Source organism: Ipomoea nil, unplaced genomic scaffold (assembly GCF_001879475.1).
Source record: "Ipomoea nil cultivar Tokyo-kokei standard unplaced genomic scaffold, Asagao_1.1 scaffold3069, whole genome shotgun sequence".
Lineage (NCBI taxonomy): Eukaryota > Viridiplantae > Streptophyta > Magnoliopsida > Solanales > Convolvulaceae > Ipomoea > Ipomoea nil.
The window spans coordinates 7575525-7596383 of record NW_017619497.1 but is presented as its reverse complement, the minus strand read 5'-3'; the positions used below and the strand labels follow the sequence as shown (position 1 = coordinate 7596383).

The following is a 20859-nucleotide window of genomic DNA, read 5'->3' as shown; positions in this document are numbered from 1 at the left end:
AAGGCCGAAAGCCCGTAGCTGCACCTAAATCACTGAATGTGTGCTTTGAGTGAAACTCACCTTATAACCCTAGCTGATAAAAGATCACAAAAAAAAAAACAAACCAACCTAAATTGCCTATAGATGATCGACTAAAACCGAGAAAGTCAATAGACAGCTCCCACGAGACAAACTTAGGAGTAACGGAAGTTATTTAAGTATCCTAGTTATATGCATACTCTTCATGAACTGGACAAAAAGAACTAACACCACAAAAACAGAGGCGCGAGCCCATAAGAAATTAAATTTGTTATTCTGCATTTCAAAGTTCAAACAGCAGGATCTTCAAGTACAGCAGTAGATACATCGTTTATACGAGGGTACGCAGCTTTCTCACCGAGCTGGTTTTGCGTCCAGGTCAACAGCTTCAATAGGACAGGAAGCTTTGGATCTGTGGGTCAATTTAAGTGAAATGGTTTTAGTTGCTGACAAAGTTTAATGAGTGTGATTTCTATAGCTGCAGATGCAATTCTCTGTTCCCTTCACAGTTTTAGTCTGTTCAAATCTTATTCTTGCTAGACTAGAAATCTTGAACTAACTTCATTTGAGAATGGGTTCTAAGTTTACCCTAATGCCACATGCAACCAAGACTTACCACTCAGAAAGCATGATCAATTACCACTCAGTATTCTGTTTATGAAATTTCCCAGAATATATAACGCAAGTCTTAATGGTCAAAAGAGTGAAAGACCAACCTTTTTCATGGCTTTGACTAGTGAGAATTGCAGCATTAATCTCACTTGCAGTCTTTAGACGCTGTGATATATCTAAAAGCTCTCCGACAGGACTGCTGGCAACATCTTCAAATGCAAGCAATGCAACTGTCTTCTCCAACTCCTCCAAAAACCCTAGCTGCAGAGAGGTGATTTTTATTATATTAACAGTAAAGTGCATAACCAAAGAGATGTACTAAGCTTTTAGCGAGCACCAAGTATAGGCACTGGCATCTGAAACATACATAGGTTGTGCAGTAGTAAAACCAAGTGAGTAGCATCAGCTTCCTAAATGATAAGTATGTCGAACTTTTATTTTGGGCAAGATGATAATCATGCCAGAATTAGAAAAAAAAAAAATTGTGCAAGAGTTGATAATTACATTTTCCTCTCCCCTTGGAGCAAGCTCCTCCTGAGCAAACTCCAAAGCCTCTTCCACCTTCCCATTCCTGATCAGTTCTATCAGCCTTTGCTGTTGGAGATGAAAAAAGAGCTGGGGATTTGTATCCAGTATCTGCATCCAATAATTTAAAGTTCATTTTATATACATATGCAAATATTGATTGTACCAAGAGGTGTGCTCTCCACATATGGCTCTTCTGTTAACTGGCCAAGGTGAGGCATCCCATACGGCCATACCTAAGGTCAGCCAGTTCAAATCCCCCATCCTCCTTTAACATACAACTGTAACCCCGAAAAAAAAAAAAAAAAAAAAAACAAAAAAAAACAAAAAAAAACAAAAACAAAAACAAAAAAACTACACAGTATTACAGTAATTTAACAATTGGCTAATACATGATACAGCATATAGAGTTAATAGTTATTGTAACAGAACTCACAATGACTGTTAATCAAATCATTGGCATTATTACCAGAACTCAATGGTGTATTGAGTAATTGTCAATAATAAAACACTCATATAAGGTCCATGGAGGTTAACAACGACTTGCTTGTTTCTCTTCCATTTTAAGAGAAGCAAAAGCTACCTCTAGTAAACTCAAAGTGCAATTATTAACTATGCATCTTCACATGTAAGTTAAGTTCTTGTAACTAAATAGAAAAAAGTCAATTGATAGAAAGGAAGCAAAGTGCATGGAAAGGCACAAATGAGTTAAGAAATAGGATGTTACATGCTTCTCCCAATCAAAGATATATGTCTAATAAGTTTCAACAAAAATAAACCTTGACAGTTTACAAATAGCTTTTAGGGTCTCTAAACACAATGTAATCTGTATCATTAGTGTCTCCATCAGGGACCCCAAAAAGGCCAAAAGCCATTTTTAACGTTTCAGCATTTATGAAAAAATTAGTAAGTTCAGGAGAGGCTCTGATATTTAAGCTGAAAAAAAAAGGGAAGAAGAAGAAGAAGAAATTAAGGTAGACATACCTCAGGATTTAAATCATTAACCTTTTCAATTGCATCTTCAACATTACCACGTTGTACTGCCTCTTTAATTGCCATCCGATCAGTAATGGTCGCAAGATCTATGTCAGCTACTTATTATAAGGAAAGGCAAATTCTCAAATATGCCATGGGATTAATATGAAATTGATAAATAGAAACATGTAAAAACTATACAAGGATACGTTCTGTCCCAGATTCTGTTCGGAACTTCTCTGCTGCTTCCACATAACCCTCAGTCACTAGGAAGTTCATTACTAACTTATTCATATCTTCTTTTCTGATATTAACATCTTTCAGCCTTTTTTCCCACTCATCTCTTGTGATTACTTTCTTTGACATTGCCTGCACAAGGGATGAAAGCATATGCTGACTACATTCAGAGACAAATGCAAACACATATATGCATGCAATGCTGCAATACTAAAAATACAACTAGAAGTCTAAATCACCATAATGTGCAACTTACGTTAAGAAGTAGCATTATAAATAAAAATGCATTGTTATTTGATATCACTGAAACATTACAGCCTGAATAAAACAACAAATACTCTGTAGTATACGAGTGGAACTAAAGCAAGTGACTTGAAAGTAGAAACAGAACTCTAGAACAAAAGTCACCAGACCTCATAAGATTGGCTGCATAGAGCATGCAGCCAAGTCTCACTGTAAAGCTACATAACTATCCATCCCAACTCCAAAGCTTCTAAAGCCTACTAATTTTCACAACAATGATATAAATATCAAAATCACAACAATAGATTTTTTTATTTTTTATTTTTTTTTTAAAAAAAGGACCTTTATGAAGATTTAACATCTCTAGTTAAACCCTTGAAGGTTCAAATTGTATACAAGCTAGTATTTCGACACAAACTAAAGCACTGTCCATATCACTAGAAGCATACCTACATAAATCCCAGTAAGTTTCAATGTTACACTACAAACCCAGTGTTCTCTATACAGTGGATTAGCACTGTTACCAGTGTAGAATCATATGTTGCAATAAATGTGGTGGAAAACTTAGCCAAATTTGTCAAACTGTTGGTTTAGTAACCACAAGGATCCAAGTTCGACTCCCAATGCGAGTGGCCAACATGATTTGAGTGGTCAGCTATAAACAACTTAAAGCTAGTTTATGCTCATTTGCCAAGTTAGGGTCACAAGGTGCACACTCTAGGAAGTGATTGTGGGTTTCCTCGTCACCCAAAAAAAAGTGGTGGAAAACTATGGATTTGAACACTAACATGCCATATTCAAAAGCAGAACTAAAAAAGGAGCATAAGAAAAACTATAGCTCCATTATTATTCTATCCTCCATCTTCCACAATTCAGTCCTCTCGCCATTAAAATCAACATAAATTACTATCCAATTGTAAATTACTTTAACTCCAGGCGACTACATCTGATTAAAAACGCATATTTAAATTAAACTACACAGTAAACACAAGTAAACCAGTCGAAAATTGGAAGGAAACAAGGCCGAAAGAAGGTACTTTGTTTGTTTACCATGGCTTCAATTTCAGCTAATTGACGTAAAACAATCCAGAATAACGACATCAGCTTTCAACACTGACCCATGTAAACCCCACGCCGTTCTCCAATCGAGCAAGGAGATGTGAAATCTCGGGGTGGAAACTTTTGGTCTGCTCGCGCCACTGGTAAAATGGAAAAGTTGCGATCGTCATTTAGCTGGACTCTCTCTTCATTAAATTGTGAGAAATTTCAATTTTGATTTCGGATTGTAATCCGAATTTTTTAAAAAGGAAAAATGACATTTTCAGAATTCCAGTCTAAAGTTATTATTTTAGTGCATGATCAGTTTTAAGTAGAAATGGTTAACAAAAAATGCCTAAATAGTAAATAGCTCATGAGTGTCTTTTATCTTATATTTCCTCTATCGTAAGTTGTGAGGTTTAATAAAATTTATTTTTATATATGATTTGCAAGATATTAAACGTGAATAAGTTTATCATATATACACATTTGAATAGTAATTTCGAGTTTTTTTTCCCACCAAATTAAATGAATCCTAATTTAACATTATTTTTTTCAAAAAAATGTCAGTTTCTCTCTAAGTTATATACTTATAGAGTTAATACCCAAAATCGTCCTCGACTATAGTGGTTTTTCTCAATTTCGTCCTAAACGACTTTGGTGACCTAATATCGTCCCAGACTTTTGTGTTTCGCTCAATTTAGTCCTAGACTTTTGTGTTTTTGCTCAATTTAGTCCCTCATTTGTTATTCTGTCCATTTGGTGTTAAATAAATAGACAATTAAGTAATTTTAATATTGACATCTCTTTACTCATAGACATGTGAACTGCGAAATCTCTTTTTTATACGAATTACTCCCAGAATTACTCCTAAAACTGCGAATATAAAATTTGATTTGCAGGTCCGGGAGTAATTCTGGGTGTAATTCGTACAAGAAAGAGGAATTTCGCACTTCACAAGTTGAAAGTAAAGAGAGATCAATATTGACATTACTGAATTGTCCATTTATTTAACACCAATTTGACGGAATAACAAATGGAGGACTAAATTGAGCGAAACACAAAAGTCTGGGACGATATAGGTCACCAAAGTCGTTTAGGACGAAATTGAGAAAAACCACTATAGTCGATGACGGTTTTGGGTATTAACTCTATACTTATAGCATATTTTCCTTGAATTATTCATGTATTCACATTAGTCACCTTAAATGTTCTAAAAGTGACAATTTTTTCCTCTGATATGTTAAATTGATATTTTTACCCTTAAAATAAATGAAAATTTTATTTTTATTCTCTAACAAATTATGACAACAATTTCAGAACCGACACTATAACAACCAAAGCGAAAGGTTCCGATTACAAATTATTGATTTGTTTTTCTTTTTATTTAATAAACACGCTTACATGGACTTCATATAAATTGTTTTATTTTTAATTCAATAAGAAATAACTTCACATAAGCAAAATACCAACGCGATGTCTTCTCCCTGATAAACCTGTAAAAAATTATAGGCGAAAAAAAATTAATGGTTTGTAAATCAGCATATATGTTATGAAAGGTCCGGGTGAGTGATAGTTTGACTAAAACCCCATTGCAAAGAAATATAGGCCTACAAAATAGTTAAAGCACGAGGAAATGGTAGGAGTACCAAAACTAGTAGCAAGTCCATATGGATTCTCCCCCAAAGAGGCTTGGTGATTGTGAACATAGATCGATGTTTCTTTCATTACTCTCATGTGAGCTGATAGAATGCGTTGAACCCTGCGAGATCATGAAGGAAACTAGATGACATGTTTAAGCTACACAGTAAAAATGAACCATATCGCGAAAGAGGAATGATGGGTGATTTGCATAGTGATACAATGGGCATGGAAAAAGGAATAAGGAAAGTATGGATCCAAATGAATTTCAACGAGGCTGTCAACTGGATCAATGACAATGAGGAAGTGTTAGGCACATGCGAGGACATCATAAAGACATGCAAGTATTGGATGAACAAAGAATGTGATGTCATAATCTTCCATATAAGCAGAGAGTTAAATAAGGTGACAATCAGGTTAGTCAAATTTGCAACAAAAAGAACTGTGATTGGATAGAATTTGAAGTCTCCCAGTAAAGATTCACGGAGATTTAGAGACAAATATAGACTTGATGGCATGACATAACATATCTATAGCTAGACATTAGTCTAGTGAGGTTATCCCCTTTCCCTCATTAAAAAAAAAAAAAAGAGTTTTCTTTGAATAGTTATTACTATGTAGCTTTGTTAACTATTGATGGAGTGATTGACTAGTCTACTCAACTAGTAGATCCATAGATGTTAATTTTAAATTTACTTTGACAAAAAAATATGCACAGTAACTTTTTAAATTGTCATTTTATATAATTATTTGGGAAAATGGCACTTTTTCCCCCTATGTTATATACTTATAGCACTTTTTCCCCCTCAATTATTTAAGTGGCTCTTTTTCCCCCTGAAATGTTAAATGGACATATTTACCTTTAAAATAAATATTTCATTTATTTTTATTCTCCAATAAATTATTACTATAATTTGGTTCAAACCAGATACTATAGTAACCAAACCAAAATATTCCAATTACAATTTATAATCAAAACGCGATATTTAGAGTTTATTAAAATCACGAACTGGAATGGCCGGTTCATGTTCCAAACTGAAAAAATAAAATACATTTATTGCTGAATTTAAAATATTTTAAAATAAAAAATAAAATTTTAAAATAAAGACGGTTCAAAATCGCGAACGGGATCCGAAACCGCCGGTTCATGATCCAATTTTTTTTTATTCTTAAATTTAATAAATTGAAATCCAAATATTGGGTTCTAGATCTGAATCATAACTGAAAACTTTTAATTCGATTGCTATAGTGTCTGGTTCAGTTCGAACCGAACCGTGGTAATCGCTACATATACGCAATAATTTGTTGGAGAAGTAAAATAAATAAAATGTTTACTTTAAGGGTAGAAATGTCAATTTAATATATTAGGGGAGAAAACCACCACTTTTAAAATAATTGAGGGGACTAATGTGCTTACATAAATAATTGAGGGGGAAAAAATGCTATAAGTATATAACATAGGGGGAAAAAGTGCCATTTTCCCTAATTATTTTTTGTTAACTATTGATTGAAAGACACACTTAACCCGTCACTCAAAATGAATTAAATTGAAGTTTTCTTAAATATGTTATTACTATGTACTTCGTAACGTTTTTTGTGCTATTACTTTAAATTATTTTAAAAATTATTGATAAATAAATTTGTACACTTAAAAAGTTGTTCAATACAAATCAACTTGAAATTTAATTAGACTAATTATTACTTTGTAATTGTTTGGAGATGTTATTTTGAGAAATTTAATTCGACTAATTATTATTCATTAATGTTGTTGAGTTGTTATTTTATATTAAATTTTATTTAAATCATTGGTGGATGATTCCACTCAATATCGTATAAATTAACTTAAATTTTTCTTAAACTATTTATTTATTACGGAGTACTTCTTAACCTGTTAAAGTCATTATTTATATTATTTATTTAAATTATATATAAGTTAGCCCATAAGCCCATTTAACTGACCTCTGAAAAAGAGTTAATTAAACGTTATTGATCATTCGATCAAACCAAATGATGCATGATGCCTGTTGGTCCGTTATGGATTTTATGGTATCACAATTCTTTTCAGATTATGAGTTCTGATTGTTGTTTGTCTGATTACGGTACTCACAAATTTCTTCCACCATAGTCTATATATCCTTAAGCGTGTAATTTCCTGTTTCCGTTCAAAAGCAACGTCATCCCCAAGCTAAAAAGGAAAAAAAAAAAAGGTCAGAAAAATACAAAGTCTCGTCACTGAAATCGAAAGGAATCTTCTTGCAAACTTCGATTGCAACTCGGTCTTCTACTCTTTCCCCACCTGTACAGACGCATATAGACAACAATTATAGGTGAAGTGAATGAAAATTACCTTGATTAGATCGTGTACAGAATTTGAGAGCTAGGGTTTTTGTTTCCGCTCTAATTGGTTGGTTGGAATTGCGATGATGATGGCGAACGGGGCCGCGGAAATACGGTGCCCGGAGGAGCCGTCGGCAGCCGGCGGCGAGGATTGTGAAAACCCTGAGCATCTGTCTATCGATATCGAGGCGCTATGGGGCATGCTTGGGGATAAGAATTCCGAACCTTCGCAGGTACGTAAAAATTTTGTGAAATTTCAGCTAACGAACTGATGATCAGTTTGATGGTTTCATTTTGTGTAACTTCCATAGAAAATAGTAATCTCGAGCAATTCAGTGTAAATTCAGGTCTGCGCGTGTATATTGTGAATTGGAATAGATGATCTAGTTTCGTTTTGCTAGTTCAATGTCCCATGGCTAGTTAAAGGAGTGGTACTTTAGGTTTATAGTGATCATAAGAATTTTGTGCAGTGCACATAGTCAACACTTGTAGATTGTGACCGTATTTCAAATTTTAGAGAAAAGTTTACTTCTGATCGATATAGACTTCATCATACAATGATTGAATTAATGATTCCATGCAATTGCTTAATTTTTTTAATTCTGGTTTGCAGAGTACGCTCGGGGATTCACAGGATGACATGCCACATGGTAATTTAGCAGTATTAACTACTGGATCCTTATATATGTACATATTTCTTTTTCTTATATTGTTTCTGACCATTTGGTTGTCAAAACAATCTATTCTAAAATCTAAATTGTACCCAGATGTGATATTATGAGTGAAAGGAATTGATATTCTAGTGGTTATTATCAATCTTATCTAATGAATACATTGTGGAGATTATTATAACTTATTACTATTGTTGTTGATTATGTGTCTTTTTATTTTTGCAGGAAACTCTTCCTCAACGGTTCCATTTTCAGCAACTTCATTTAAGCCAGAGGCTTTGGATTGTAGGATTGGACTTTCAAATGGTTCACCTAGCGATTTGACAGGGAGATCTGTAATAATTGATGCCCCAAAGTTTGACTCTTCACTTCAAGTTGGCTCTGCAGTGCATGTTTCAGATGGGAGCCTGAGTGACTGGAAGCTTCCAGGCAATGGTAAGTGCTGTTCAGATATTGATAATGCCTCTCAGAGTGCTTCATCTAATATCCAAGCCATGTTGTCATCTATTATAACAGAATCTTCTGGGGTGGAATTGGATATGCCTTCATATGATGAACCTCTCTCTGCCTCCAATCCAGCTGAGACTTTTGATTATTTGGGTGGAAATTGGGGGCAGTACCCTGACATATTGTCAGCAGATATTCCATCATCATCATCTCTTTTACAACAGGATTTTCATTACAAGTCTGATTTTAAGTTGTTGCCTTGTAATGGTGATAAGATGCTTAATTCAAAGGATGAAGAACAGGAGCCTCCAACTCGGTATACTAGCACAGACAGCATGATAGGCAATGAGGATTTGACAGGAAGTACAGATGAAGTTTGGGATGGTCCTACAATTGCTAACTCTGATATCAAGGATCTGAATTTTAACTCTTGTGGTGTTGATAATAGTAAATTCCTTACTGTGATGAAGGCCTCTGATCAGCAGCACGGTCAGTCAAGTAGGTTCTGTACAAAGTCAGCACATACAAAGGATAGAAAGGATGAACTGATTAATAGGAAACCATTTGGTGCTGCTGAAACAGTCATTGCTAAAGAACTTTCAAATCCACATTTCCCCCGTCATTTGCCTTTCCATTCAAGCAAAAGGAATATACTTTATGGAAAGGATCAAAATAAAGATATGTTCCCTGAGTTTGTAAACCCTGGCTATCATTCTAATGTGTTCATTGATGGTACTTCAGAAATGCCCATTCTTATTAATCATGATCATGGTCCAGATTTACTGGTTGGAGAGAAACATCTTTCATTGTCAACTTCTTCAGTTAAGAATCAGTTAGATTGTGCTAGAACAGAGAACACACATATTTCGGGGAAGACATTTGACTCTCATATGGCAACATTTACCCCCCAAGTATTTCAAATTAGTTCATACGCTGAAAGACCTTATGCTGATACAGATGACGACGACGACGACGTGTGTATTCTTGAGGATTTGAGTGGACCTGCACGGCCAAATCCATGTGTGTCTAAAGGGAAGTCCCTCGTTACTTTTCAGCATGCTACATTTAGTGAAACTTTTACTCATGCTGGAGTGGGACAGATGAGGCTCAAGTTAAATAATGAGCAATCTGTTTTCCAAGCTGCCTTGCAGGTGAGTTTTTTTATTTTCAACTCCCTCATCATAGCCACAAATGTATAATGTCTTTATATTGAAAATTTCATTTGTTCAGCATTGTGCCTATTTACAGGACCTTTCTCAGCCAAGATCAGAAGATACTCCTCCAGATGATGCTTTGGCTGTTTCTCTTTTGAGACATCAGGTTTTAGTGACTTGAATTTTTATTTTATTTTTGTAAAGGGTTCAGTGATAATTTTAACCACCAACAATATAGTTGTTGTCTTGTTGACAGAAGAGGACAAGTGCCTTTTGGTATTTGTACTTGGATAAATAAGTAGTATGTGAACATTTTCTTGCTTTTGTGTGTAGAACACTATTATCAGAAAAATTTCATGACTTGGATTAAGATAATTGAGGATACATGGGTAAATTTAGTCATTCTACTGGGGAGGGGGAGAAGTCTTGTCAGGGTCAAGTTAAAGCTTGATATGCTAAAATTTAAATTTCCTTAATCATGTATGCTTTCCACCAAAACTAGTAGTGCATAATATTCATAACAATATAAATTTTGCATATCCTCACAAGGAAACCTTGATGTTTCCACAATGATCCCAGTAGATATGTTTTCCCTTATTCTTATAAATTTTCATTGCTGTCAATTAATTAAGAGACTTTCCTTAAAATTAGTTGCAAATTCTAATTAAATAGTACTGCATGCATAAGAAGTTCATTGTAGGCCACTGCATTCTGCTATATTTATTTACAATGATTGGTGACAAGGACATCAGCTGTCCCCACTCATACCAATGTAGTTTTGTCACTGGGTCACTCACCACATTCTACTATATATATATATATATATATATATATATATATATATATATATATATATATATTTGCTACAAGTGATGACTAGGATTGAAATCATTGAGTAATCTTTGCTAAGATTGTTAATGTTATATAAATCTAGACATCATTAAGAAGGACATTTGATGACTATAGTTTCAAAACATCTAGCTGAGAAAGCTATATTTGCTGCTTAGATGATAAGGCAACTTTGCATTAATAACTTTTTATTTTTGGAACAGCGAATTGCTTTATCATGGATGGTTAAGAAGGAGACAATAAATCCACACTGTTCTGGTGGGATTCTTGCAGATGATCAGGTGGCATTTTGAGTGTTAACTTTCCTTTATCTATTAAGCATAGCATTAGGGTTGCTTTGTCATTCTTATGGATTTGTGCATTTACTATTTTTAGGGACTTGGAAAGACAATATCGACTATTTCACTTATACTCAAAGAAAGGCCTTCATCCGTCAGAGTCTCTACAGCCATCTCAAAGCAAACAGAGGCAGAGACATTGAATTTGGATGAGGACATTGCTGTTGATACACAATTGTCAATTAAAAGTGATTCTTGTCAAGCCAATGGAATTCCCATTACAGGTGCTAAAAAAGGTAGGACAGCTGCTGGCACCCTTGTTGTATGTCCAACAAGTGTCCTTCGTCAATGGTCTGATGAATTGCATAATAAGGTAACAAGCAAAGCCAATCTTTCTGTTCTTGTATACCATGGAAGCAACAGAACCAAGGATCCTTTAGAGCTAGCCAAGTATGATGTTGTGGTTACAACGTATGCAATTGTAAGCATGGAAGTTCCAAAGCAGCGTCTTGTTGAAGATGAAGATGATGAGACAGGAAAGCGAACTGAGGGTTCTATGGAACTTTCATATAGTAAAAAGAGGAAAAATCCTCCAAGCTCAGGAAAGAAATCATCAAAGGTCAAAAAGGGAATGGACAGTGAATTGCTTGATACTTATACTCGTCCGCTTGGTCGAGTTGCATGGTTTAGGGTTATATTAGATGAGGCTCAATACATCAAGAATCACAGAACTCAAGTAGCTCGGGCTTGTTGGGGTCTGCGTGCTAAACGCCGGTGGTGCTTGTCGGGTACACCTATACAAAATGCAATTGATGATCTGTATAGCTACTTCAGATTTCTCAGATTTGATCCATATTCTTCATATAAAGTATTTTGCGCATCACTCAAAGTCCCAATTCAAAAAAATTCATCAAGTGGGTATAAAAAGCTGCAAGCTGTGCTTAAGACCGTAATGCTTCGTCGCACTAAAGGTATTTTGAGAGCAATTATTTTTTCATGCTCTGTTTAAACATTAGTGGTGCTTACCGATTCTTAGTTTGTTTTAGTTAATTAATTCATTTATTATTTTTTGGGGTTCATTTGAAGATGGGGCTTTTGTACTTGTTCCAGAATAAAAGATTCTGTAAGATGGTTGCTTGGCTACTTTTGTCTTTGTTATGTCTCCTCCCATGCACTACTGTTTAATTGGTTCAGGCTTTTTGTTTGGATTTGCAAGCAATTATATATATGTATACGATCGGCACCGTGCCTCTTGTGCAAACTCAAAGCCATCACCATTCACTTTGGGGTGGTACTAGCCTACTAGGTATTAGAGTCATGGGTGCCGATCAACATCTTAGAATTTTCCCCATATACTTGCGTATATTTAATATGCATTTTATCCTTTTTTTTTTTTGTTTTTTCATTGTAGTGATTGTTTGACCGACTAAACTGTATCAATTTGCAATTTGATGCTTGGATTCTTACAAATCTTTTGGTAATATCACATCTAGGTACACATATTGATGGAGAACCAATCATTGACCTTCCACCTAAAAGAATAGAGTTAAAAAAAGTGGAATTTACAGATGAGGAACGATATTTCTACTGCAAACTTGAGGCTGATTCACGTGCACAATTTGCAGTACGTCAATATAAACTTATATTAGAACTTGACTTTCATTTTATGATTTTTATACCTAATTCAGAACTCTACTTTTTGTAACCCCTGGATCTTGCATTGTCTTAGAAATATGCTGCTGCTGGAACTGTCAAACAGAATTATGTCAACATATTACTGATGCTTTTGCGACTTCGTCAAGCTTGTGATCATCCTCTTCTGGTTGGGGGATCCAATTCAAGTTCGGTCTGGAGATCCTCTACTGATATGGCCAAGAAACTGCCCCAGGAGAAACAAGTTGAACTCTTGAATTGTTTGGAGGCTTCATTAGCAATTTGTGGCGTATGCAATGTAAGTGATTTTTGACACTGTTTGTGAAATTGGTCCCTTTGTTGATTTGCTATTATTTTGCTATTTTCCTTTTTTCAAATTATACAAATACATTACAATTGAGAATATTGTTAACATACCACTCCAAAGCATGCAATTTGGCCTTGTCATTGTTGGCTTGATTAAATGATTGGGGAATTGACTGAAATTGGCAAAAATGGGATGAGGTGGACAAAGATACGAAATTTTTAGAACTTGGACAAAAATAGCAAAACTACTTTGACTAATGCATTTCAGCCAAGTTTTTGGAAAAAAACACATCACCTAAATGCATTTCATGTGTTTTTATAGATCTATTGTTGGTGTTGGTGAAAAATAAAAATTAGGACCAATGCATTTGCTAAATGTGTTTGAAGAAAAAATTAATTCTCAATTGAAACTGAGAAACACACCTTGTATTAGTGATTTAATTTAATATTTTGGGTACCAAACACAAAGGCAAATGTGTATGACTAATGTTTAGGAGTATTTAAGCATTCAAGTTGTGCCCTGGTAAATAGCCACAGTCCATTGCATTTTAGGATGTTTGACCAAGGTCCAAGGCCAATTGTCAAATGCATTTGTTTGGTACAAAAAAATTGAAATTAAATTCATTAACACAGTATACAGTTCATATCTCAGATTTAATTGGGATTTTTTTCCCCTCTAATGCATTGGCCTAGTTTTCATTTGTCACCAACGCCAAAAATAATTTTCTGAAAACTAATGAAGCGCATTACATAAATGCGTCTATCCAAAAAAATGATTAAAACGCATTCTCCAAAATAATTCATATTGTCCAAGCTTTTAAAGTTGCCTTCTTGTCCATCTCATTCCATTTCGCCTATTTCAGTTAATGACCCTTTAATGATTAATGGGAATTTCTCAAGCTGGATATGATTAGAAACCGATTGCTAAGAAGAAACTGAATTACCAAAATTTTAAAATTTCAAATCTCGATCATGAGGGACATTAATGAAGATGCAAGAGATTACTCCTGTGGTATTGCAATAAATATTAGTGTCAATTTTTGACTGTTTGGTGGTGAAATTCAACCTTTGACTTGTTTGAAATAATGATTTTGTGTACACATCTTAGATAAATTGTATACTTGTGTTCTAAATACACGAAATACAAAATGGGATATCGGGAAGAAATTTTGCAGGGATGTTTTTGAGTTGCTTGAAGGGGGTGGGGGAGTGAGTGGACTGGAAACAACTGGCTGAGAAGACGGTGAAGTTATTTCCAGTTCTGCATGACTCCCTTTACTACTAATACTATACTAGTGGAATTAGCTGAGAACAATTGTTTGCTTTAGTTGTGAAAGTGGAACATATTTTGCTTTGGAGAAATTAGACAAAATGCATGGTAACATTTGTTTGTAGTTCTTGTATGATTGTTGAATATTTCTGTCTTGTCTTATGAGTTATGAGTCCTTGATTCAACATTCAGCCTTGATGAGGACTGCTATTGGTTGTGTTCTTGAGGTTTATTTATTTCTTGTAAAATTTTTTAATTACAATTTTATCGCTTTTCTCTTTCCTTATCTTTGGTGATTAATATTGTTGACAACACACAAATCTCTAGGATTCTCCAGAAGATGCTGTCGTTTCAATCTGTGGGCATGTCTTTTGCAATCAGTGCATTTCTGAACACCTAACTGGTGATGACACCCACTGTCCTGCTCCAAATTGCAAAATGCGGCTCAGTGTTTCTTCAGTATTCTCTAAATCAATTCTAATTGGTTCTTTATCTGATCAACCCAATGTAGTAACTGATCTTGATTGCCCTGGTTCTAGACCATGCAAAACATCTGATGTTTCATCTTTGGGATGTTCATATGATTCATCAAAAATCAAGGCCGCACTTGAGGTGCTTCTATCTCTGTCTAAACCACAGGAGTCCACTCCTAGAATTGTCTCAAGATGTGATCAAGGAGCTAGTTATTCAGGACAAATGTCTTGTTCAGGGGATTCACAAGTTAAAATGAATTTGGACACGAAATGTTCAACTAAAATAGCTGGAGAGAAAGCGCTTGTCTTTTCCCAATGGACAGGGATGTTGGATTTGCTTGAAGCTTGTCTAAAAAATTCCTCTATTCAGTACAGGAGACTAGATGGAACTATGTCTATTGTAGCCAGAGACAAAGCTGTGAAAGATTTCAACACAATTCCAGAGGTTAGTTGTAACTTAGTAACTTACCTTTACTCTCTTGGGATGATAATTTTGCTTTTCTCCTACATTAAGCTTCTTCTAAAACCTTGCACCAGGTGACTGTCATGATTATGTCTCTAAAAGCTGCAAGCCTGGGACTGAACTTGGTTTCAGCTTGTCATGTACTCCTCCTGGACCTGTGGTGGAACCCGACAACTGAGGATCAAGCAATTGACAGAGCACATCGCATTGGGCAGACTCGTCCTGTTACAGTTTTGCGGTTGACTGTAAAAGATACAGTTGAAGATCGTATTTTGGCTCTTCAGGTACTACATTTTGTTTTTGCTCATTTCTTATGAAATCTGAAAAGTTCTTTGTTTGGCTAGGCTGCAACTTCTCAAAAAGGATAAATATTTTGAATTTTTGATATATTGCTTTTAAGTTTTCAACAAGTCCAATTTTGTATGAATATTTGACTATTTAAACCCTTTCTATATTTGATCAAAGTTACAATAGAGGACAAGCATTAAATATATGAAGAAGATGTTTAGATCTCCAGAAGTGTCTTTAAATTGCCAAGTGTTGCATTTCATAATTGTGCTTATATGATCTTATAACACGTGATTTCCTGGGTTTCCCAGCAAAAAAAGAGAGAAATGGTTGCATCAGCCTTCGGAGAGGATGAGAATGGTGGTCGACAGACTCGTCTAACAACAGAGGACTTGGAATACCTGTTCAAGATATAAATCTCGATTTTTTTGCAGTATAGGTGGTGATATTTTAGTACACCATGGGCATCTCATTTCATTCTTTACCATGTAGCAGACCAGCTATGGTTCAGATTTCGAGATTCACACAATGCATCTTCAAAGTTCTAACAATTCATTGCTCCTTGTATAGAAAGTTGGTTTTAGCATTATTATCTCAAACAGCAACTGCAGTTTTGTTGGGCATATTGTAGATCCAATGAATTGAGTTGTTAGATGATATAGGTCATTAGTTGCACTATTTCCCATAGTTTAAGCCTTCTCAGCATAGCGATTGTTGATGTGTTATTTCTTATAGTGCCATGTAACTATGAATATAAAAAGAATTCCACAAGATGTTTCAGCTCTGATCTTTACCCTGTTTGCATTTTACCAGGGCCGTATTTTAAGTTTTGGTGGCCCTGTTCTAGTAAATAAATGTGGCCCTACCAAAATCATAATTTTTAAAACTAATACATGCAAGTTTCGAACCTTTGACCTCCAAGTTAAAATACAATAAATACACATTCTTACCATCTCTTCATGAAACCTTTAAAGTTTAATTGAAAACTTTTTAATTTTTATTTTTAAACTAGCTAGGTAAAAATTAAATATTGAACCTCTAAAATTTGGGGCCCCTCTAAAATTGGGGGCCCTGTGCGGTAGCCCAGCTTGCACAGCCTAAAATCCGGCCCTGCATTTTACTTCATGTATCTACTCAATAAAGTACAAAGGCCTAGCTGTACAAATTCAAGTTGTCTCCAAAATAATAAGTTGTGTGAGACGTGTAATGTGTTTTAGTTAAAATTTACTCCCTCCGTTTTATTTTGTGTGTCTGATTCAATTAATGAGATTTTATTGAAGTTATTTTTAATTTAATTTTTCATAATATTAAGTTTATTATTACTATACAAAATTTATATATTTAGAAATTATAATAAACAAATAAGAAAAAGTTAGTTCACCAATGAATATTAAATAGGACGAAAAAAGTAATATGTTTTGTTAGTGCATAGAAAAGTATTATTCCGCTCACGTGAGACTGTCTCACACAAGATTTACTTACCCTGTATGATTTGTTTTATCATTCCCGAACTTGATAAGGGCAACTTTAGTTAAATCGCTCGGGCAGTTAGCTTAGTAATCACAAAGTAAAAGAAAGAAAAATTACAATTTTGGTCTGAGTTATAGCATAATAGCAAATTCAGTAGTCTCCAATTGTCACTGAAGTGGCATTTTTAGTAAATTGACATACTCGGTAATAGGGATCACTGTTGCAAGCAAGAACTCGATAACTATAAGTGTAATTTGCTAAAAGTATCAATTCACTAACAATTTTAGGACTACTATTGCGCTATAACTCAAAGTGCAGTTTTTCCAAGTATGATAAGAATAAAGAATATCCAATGCTTATGAAATACAGAACAAAAAGGGCAAGTAAATGTTGGATAAGCAGGGAATAGATGCCAATGAAACGACAAGATAAATTTAACTGTTAAAAATTGGCATACAAAATAATTCAAAGAAAGAAGTTGGCCTCCATGACTAAGCTACTTCCAAGGGAAAATATTCTGAAGTGGTAGACTGGTGAGTGCAGAATGAATTGTATGATTCTTCACCAGTTTATGCCAAAAAAGAAATATGCATTTCCCTTTGCAATTTGGCATAATACTGATGACAATCCCACAATATGCAACTTGCAGCACTACACAACACATAAATGGAACACTTTATTTACTATTAGTTGTCACCACAACACTTTTTTTTGCTTTGATTTTTCATCTCTGTGCTTTTGACAGCCATTCATTCATATGACAAGTTATAATGCACAAAAGCTTCTATTTTTTGAGTGACGAGAGAAACCTACACCCACTACCCAAGGGTGTAAACCCTGATTGTGACCCTATTCAGCTGAAGACCATAAAGCAGTCTAGGTTGTCCATAGTTGACTGACTCAAACCAAGAAAGTCATTAGGCCACTCCCACTGAGAGTCAACTTGGAACTGTGTGGTTACCGAGCCAACAGTCTAACCAACCTGGCTGGAGTTACCCCTAAAGCTTCAATTTTGTGATGAGGTATGGTTATGCAATAGCAATATAACATGTAGAATTAGCAATTCAATGATATTGATTCACAGTGCTCATATCAAATTGATAAATCAGATTTCTCAACAGTCAACACTAATGGTGCAAGGACAACTCTAGAGAATCATAAGCTATGACAAACAACAACCTTTTCAACATCTATCATCCAACCATTTCAAGATATCAGTTCGAACAATCTCAACATTCTCATCGGTTTCTCCAAACAATAAGGAGTGCATCATACCATCATAAATCTTGATGCTCTTATCCTTGCTCTTCGCCATTCGGTACAATTCCCTGCTCACTTCTGGATCAGTCACAACATCAGCACTGCCATGTAACACCACAAAGGGGAAATCCACATCACTCAGTTTGCTGCCAACATAGTCTGTGACCCTCAAAAGCTCCACCACAGTGCCTAATCTTGGTTTCCCAGTATACCTATAGGGATTCATGGCAGCAATGATTTTCTTGCCTGGGACTTTCACAGACTTATGCATCAAATCAGCAGTGGGCACAATAGGGAGACTGGGTGCAAATCTTGAAAGGGCAGTCAAGAATTGGGGAATAGGCCAAGAAGGCTTGACCTTTTCAGAGATTTTACACATGGGAGCTATCAAGATTGCACCATTGAAGCCCTTAGGGTTCTTGAGGTGGATTAAAACACAAATGGCTCCCCCCATTGATTCACCATACAGAAACTTGGGGAGATTCTGGAATTGGGGGTTTAGGGTGAGGGTGGCATTGTAGAATGAAAGGCAATCCTCTATAACAAGATCAAGATTGGGCACATAAGCCTTGAGGCCTTGTGACTGGCCATGGCCTTCCAGGTCAAGGGCAAAGCAGGCATAGCCATTCTGGGCAAGGAAAATTGGGGTTGCCTGAAAAGTCCAACTGATGTCATTCCCATAGCCGTGGACCATAAAGATGATGCCACGTGGAATGCCGGCGGCGGGTATCCATGCTCTGGTGAATAGGGTTAGGCCTCTGGGTGAAGTGTAAAAGGATTTGGTTGATTTGATTCCTTGGGCAGTGTAATAGTCTGATTCTGGCGTGGTTCCCCAGTAATATGGTTGCTGAGGTGCAGCCATGGCGGAGAAGTCGATTGTTGTTGCTTCTTGGAAATTGAGGCGTGTGACCACACGTCCACTTTCTTCTATTCTTAAAAATTTGTTCTTTCTTACTGTAGTGTCAGTGTTAGTTTTGGCTTTTAACTGAAGCTAAAGTACTATTTTTGTTTTTTATTCCGCCCAATTATATCCGGGATCTCATAAACCCGCCATAAGCCCATGAATACTAAATCAAGTTAATCTAGTATTTAGATTTCACGCCAAACTGTACGTTTCTACGCACAAAGAGTCATCTACCCAAACTCAAACCCCCAAAGTACTTTTTTTTTTTTTTTGGCATAAAATCAACTAGCCATGTTTTGACTTTTAATTGACATTAGTTCTACAATTTTATTTCAAGAGATTTCAAACTTTACACACAAAGATACCATTTTTACAGAATAAAATATTAATTTTTGATGTTGTCACTTATTGAGGATGAATTTTCAACCGGAGATATAATGATTCAATAAAAATAGTTCAATCACTCTAATATCGTTATTATTGTTTTAAATATTCCAATTTTATCGATCTCTAAATAAAATATGGCCTAAAGACCAATTAGCCTACTATATGGACTAAGTACGGAGAATATAACATGAATTGATTGATATTATTCGATAATGTTTAATAACATATCAATCCTTGAAATATGGTAATTTAAATTGTTTTGACTAAGTCATGAATTGATGATAAATATAAAAATTAAAATAAAATATCATAAAATTAAGGAATAAATGCCAATGAAATATTTGGAGATATACACTCATTTTTTGAAGAATAATCATAGTGTAATGTATGATTTGAAAGAGCAAACAATACATGTCTAACATAGGTTTGATCGAAGTCCGCGCAAGAATTGGTGGCGTAGTGAGCTAATGAAGAATAATGGAGTCGGCCCAAAAGGGGTGATCGAGTGGGCGACAGTTATATCATGGATCGGGATCCATCTTGTAAGGTAGATTTGGGTTAAAATACACAATTTATATAATGAATGTTTATAATTTACATACTGAATGTTTATGTGAATATTCAGTATGTAAATTGTGAACATTTAGTATATAAAAATTATGAACATTCAATATATAAATTATGTATTTATTCCGAGTGGGTGATGAAACATGATTCTCGTATATTAAAATCACGTTTAATTATTGTCAATACCTTCTTGATCGAACTCTTTGCAAATAATCGTTTCTTATTTTTCTGTGTGATTTATAGACTATTACAATTTACATATAAGTGAGTTTATTTATTGTGATTTTTCTAAGCCCTCAAAACAATTGGCTTTCACCAAACTCGACAAAGACAAGCTTTTTGGGGTGCACTTGTTGAGGATAAAATAGGTATATCACTTGTGAGTGGATTCTCTGACTAAGGTACGTGTTGGAAATCTATTTTTGGTTCTTCATATATAGTTTATGGCATTTTCTTTATGTCTTCTTAGTCTTACAGCTTCTGCTAATGATGCCTAATGGTAACTCCTCTTTGAATTGAATTATATGGTATTGGTTGTTGCACAAGTCTTATTTTATATTCAAAAGATCAGATGCCCAAAATTTGTTGGTTGTTTGAAAGGAAAAATAATTTATGCTCGACCAATTTCATGTCGAGCTGAAAGACAGAATTATCTTCAATTTCACATGTATGTAGTAACGTTTTTTGGAGAATTGATAGACGGAGGCGCAATTGAGTTAGTCAATTTCTCGAGGTGTGAATATTAGTGCATTATATTAAAAAGGGGGGGGGGGGGGGGGTCAAATAGATTATC

The 20859-nt window shown here is 35.0% G+C and overlaps 3 protein-coding genes across 3 annotated transcripts; 1 reads left to right on the top strand and 2 right to left on the bottom strand.

Annotated features, from left to right (window-relative positions):
- Positions 1–95: 95 nt before the first annotated feature.
- Positions 96–3931, bottom strand: LOC109164609 (glucose-induced degradation protein 8 homolog). Its single transcript, XM_019313127.1, has 6 exons — positions 3661–3931; positions 2340–2499; positions 2140–2246; positions 1135–1266; positions 735–891; positions 96–430 (listed from the first exon to the last, which is right to left on the bottom strand). The coding sequence occupies exons 1-6, from the start codon at positions 3709–3711 to the stop codon at positions 309–311; spliced, it is 729 nt and encodes a 242-aa protein (XP_019168672.1). The 5' UTR covers positions 3712–3931; the 3' UTR covers positions 96–308.
- Positions 3932–7409: 3478 nt separating this feature from the next.
- On the top strand, positions 7410–16271 carry LOC109165644 (helicase-like transcription factor CHR28). Its single transcript, XM_019314492.1, has 12 exons — positions 7410–7859; positions 8240–8276; positions 8523–8732; positions 8814–9895; positions 9993–10064; positions 10951–11028; positions 11123–11996; positions 12519–12649; positions 12755–12976; positions 14582–15172; positions 15265–15474; positions 15790–16271. Exons 1-12 carry the CDS (start codon positions 7710–7712, stop codon positions 15892–15894), a joined length of 3762 nt encoding a protein of 1253 aa, XP_019170037.1. The 5' UTR covers positions 7410–7709; the 3' UTR covers positions 15895–16271.
- A 1733-nt stretch (positions 16272–18004) lies between these two features.
- On the bottom strand, positions 18005–19167 carry LOC109164639 (caffeoylshikimate esterase). Its single transcript, XM_019313157.1, has one exon. The coding sequence runs from the start codon at positions 19068–19070 to the stop codon at positions 18132–18134; it is 939 nt and encodes a 312-aa protein (XP_019168702.1). The 5' UTR covers positions 19071–19167; the 3' UTR covers positions 18005–18131.
- Positions 19168–20859: the final 1692 nt, after the last annotated feature.

Coding starts and splice junctions, on each gene's coding strand:
- LOC109164609 (XM_019313127.1), bottom strand. CDS start 3,711: ATGTCGTTATTCTGGATTGTTTTACGTCAATTAGCTGAAATTGAAGCC. Junction 2,247..2,339: donor AACAGAATCTGGGACAGAAC/GTATCCTTGTAT, acceptor TATAATAAGTAG/CTGACATAGATCTTGCGACC. Junction 1,267..2,139: donor TTAATGATTTAAATCCTGAG/GTATGTCTACCT, acceptor TATTGGATGCAG/ATACTGGATACAAATCCCCA.
- LOC109164639 (XM_019313157.1), bottom strand. CDS start 19,070: ATGGCTGCACCTCAGCAACCATATTACTGGGGAACCACGCCAGAATCA.
- LOC109165644 (XM_019314492.1), top strand. CDS start 7,710: ATGATGATGGCGAACGGGGCCGCGGAAATACGGTGCCCGGAGGAGCCG. Junction 8,277..8,522: donor ACAGGATGACATGCCACATG/GTAATTTAGCAG, acceptor TTATTTTTGCAG/GAAACTCTTCCTCAACGGTT. Junction 12,977..14,581: donor CAATTTGTGGCGTATGCAAT/GTAAGTGATTTT, acceptor ACAAATCTCTAG/GATTCTCCAGAAGATGCTGT.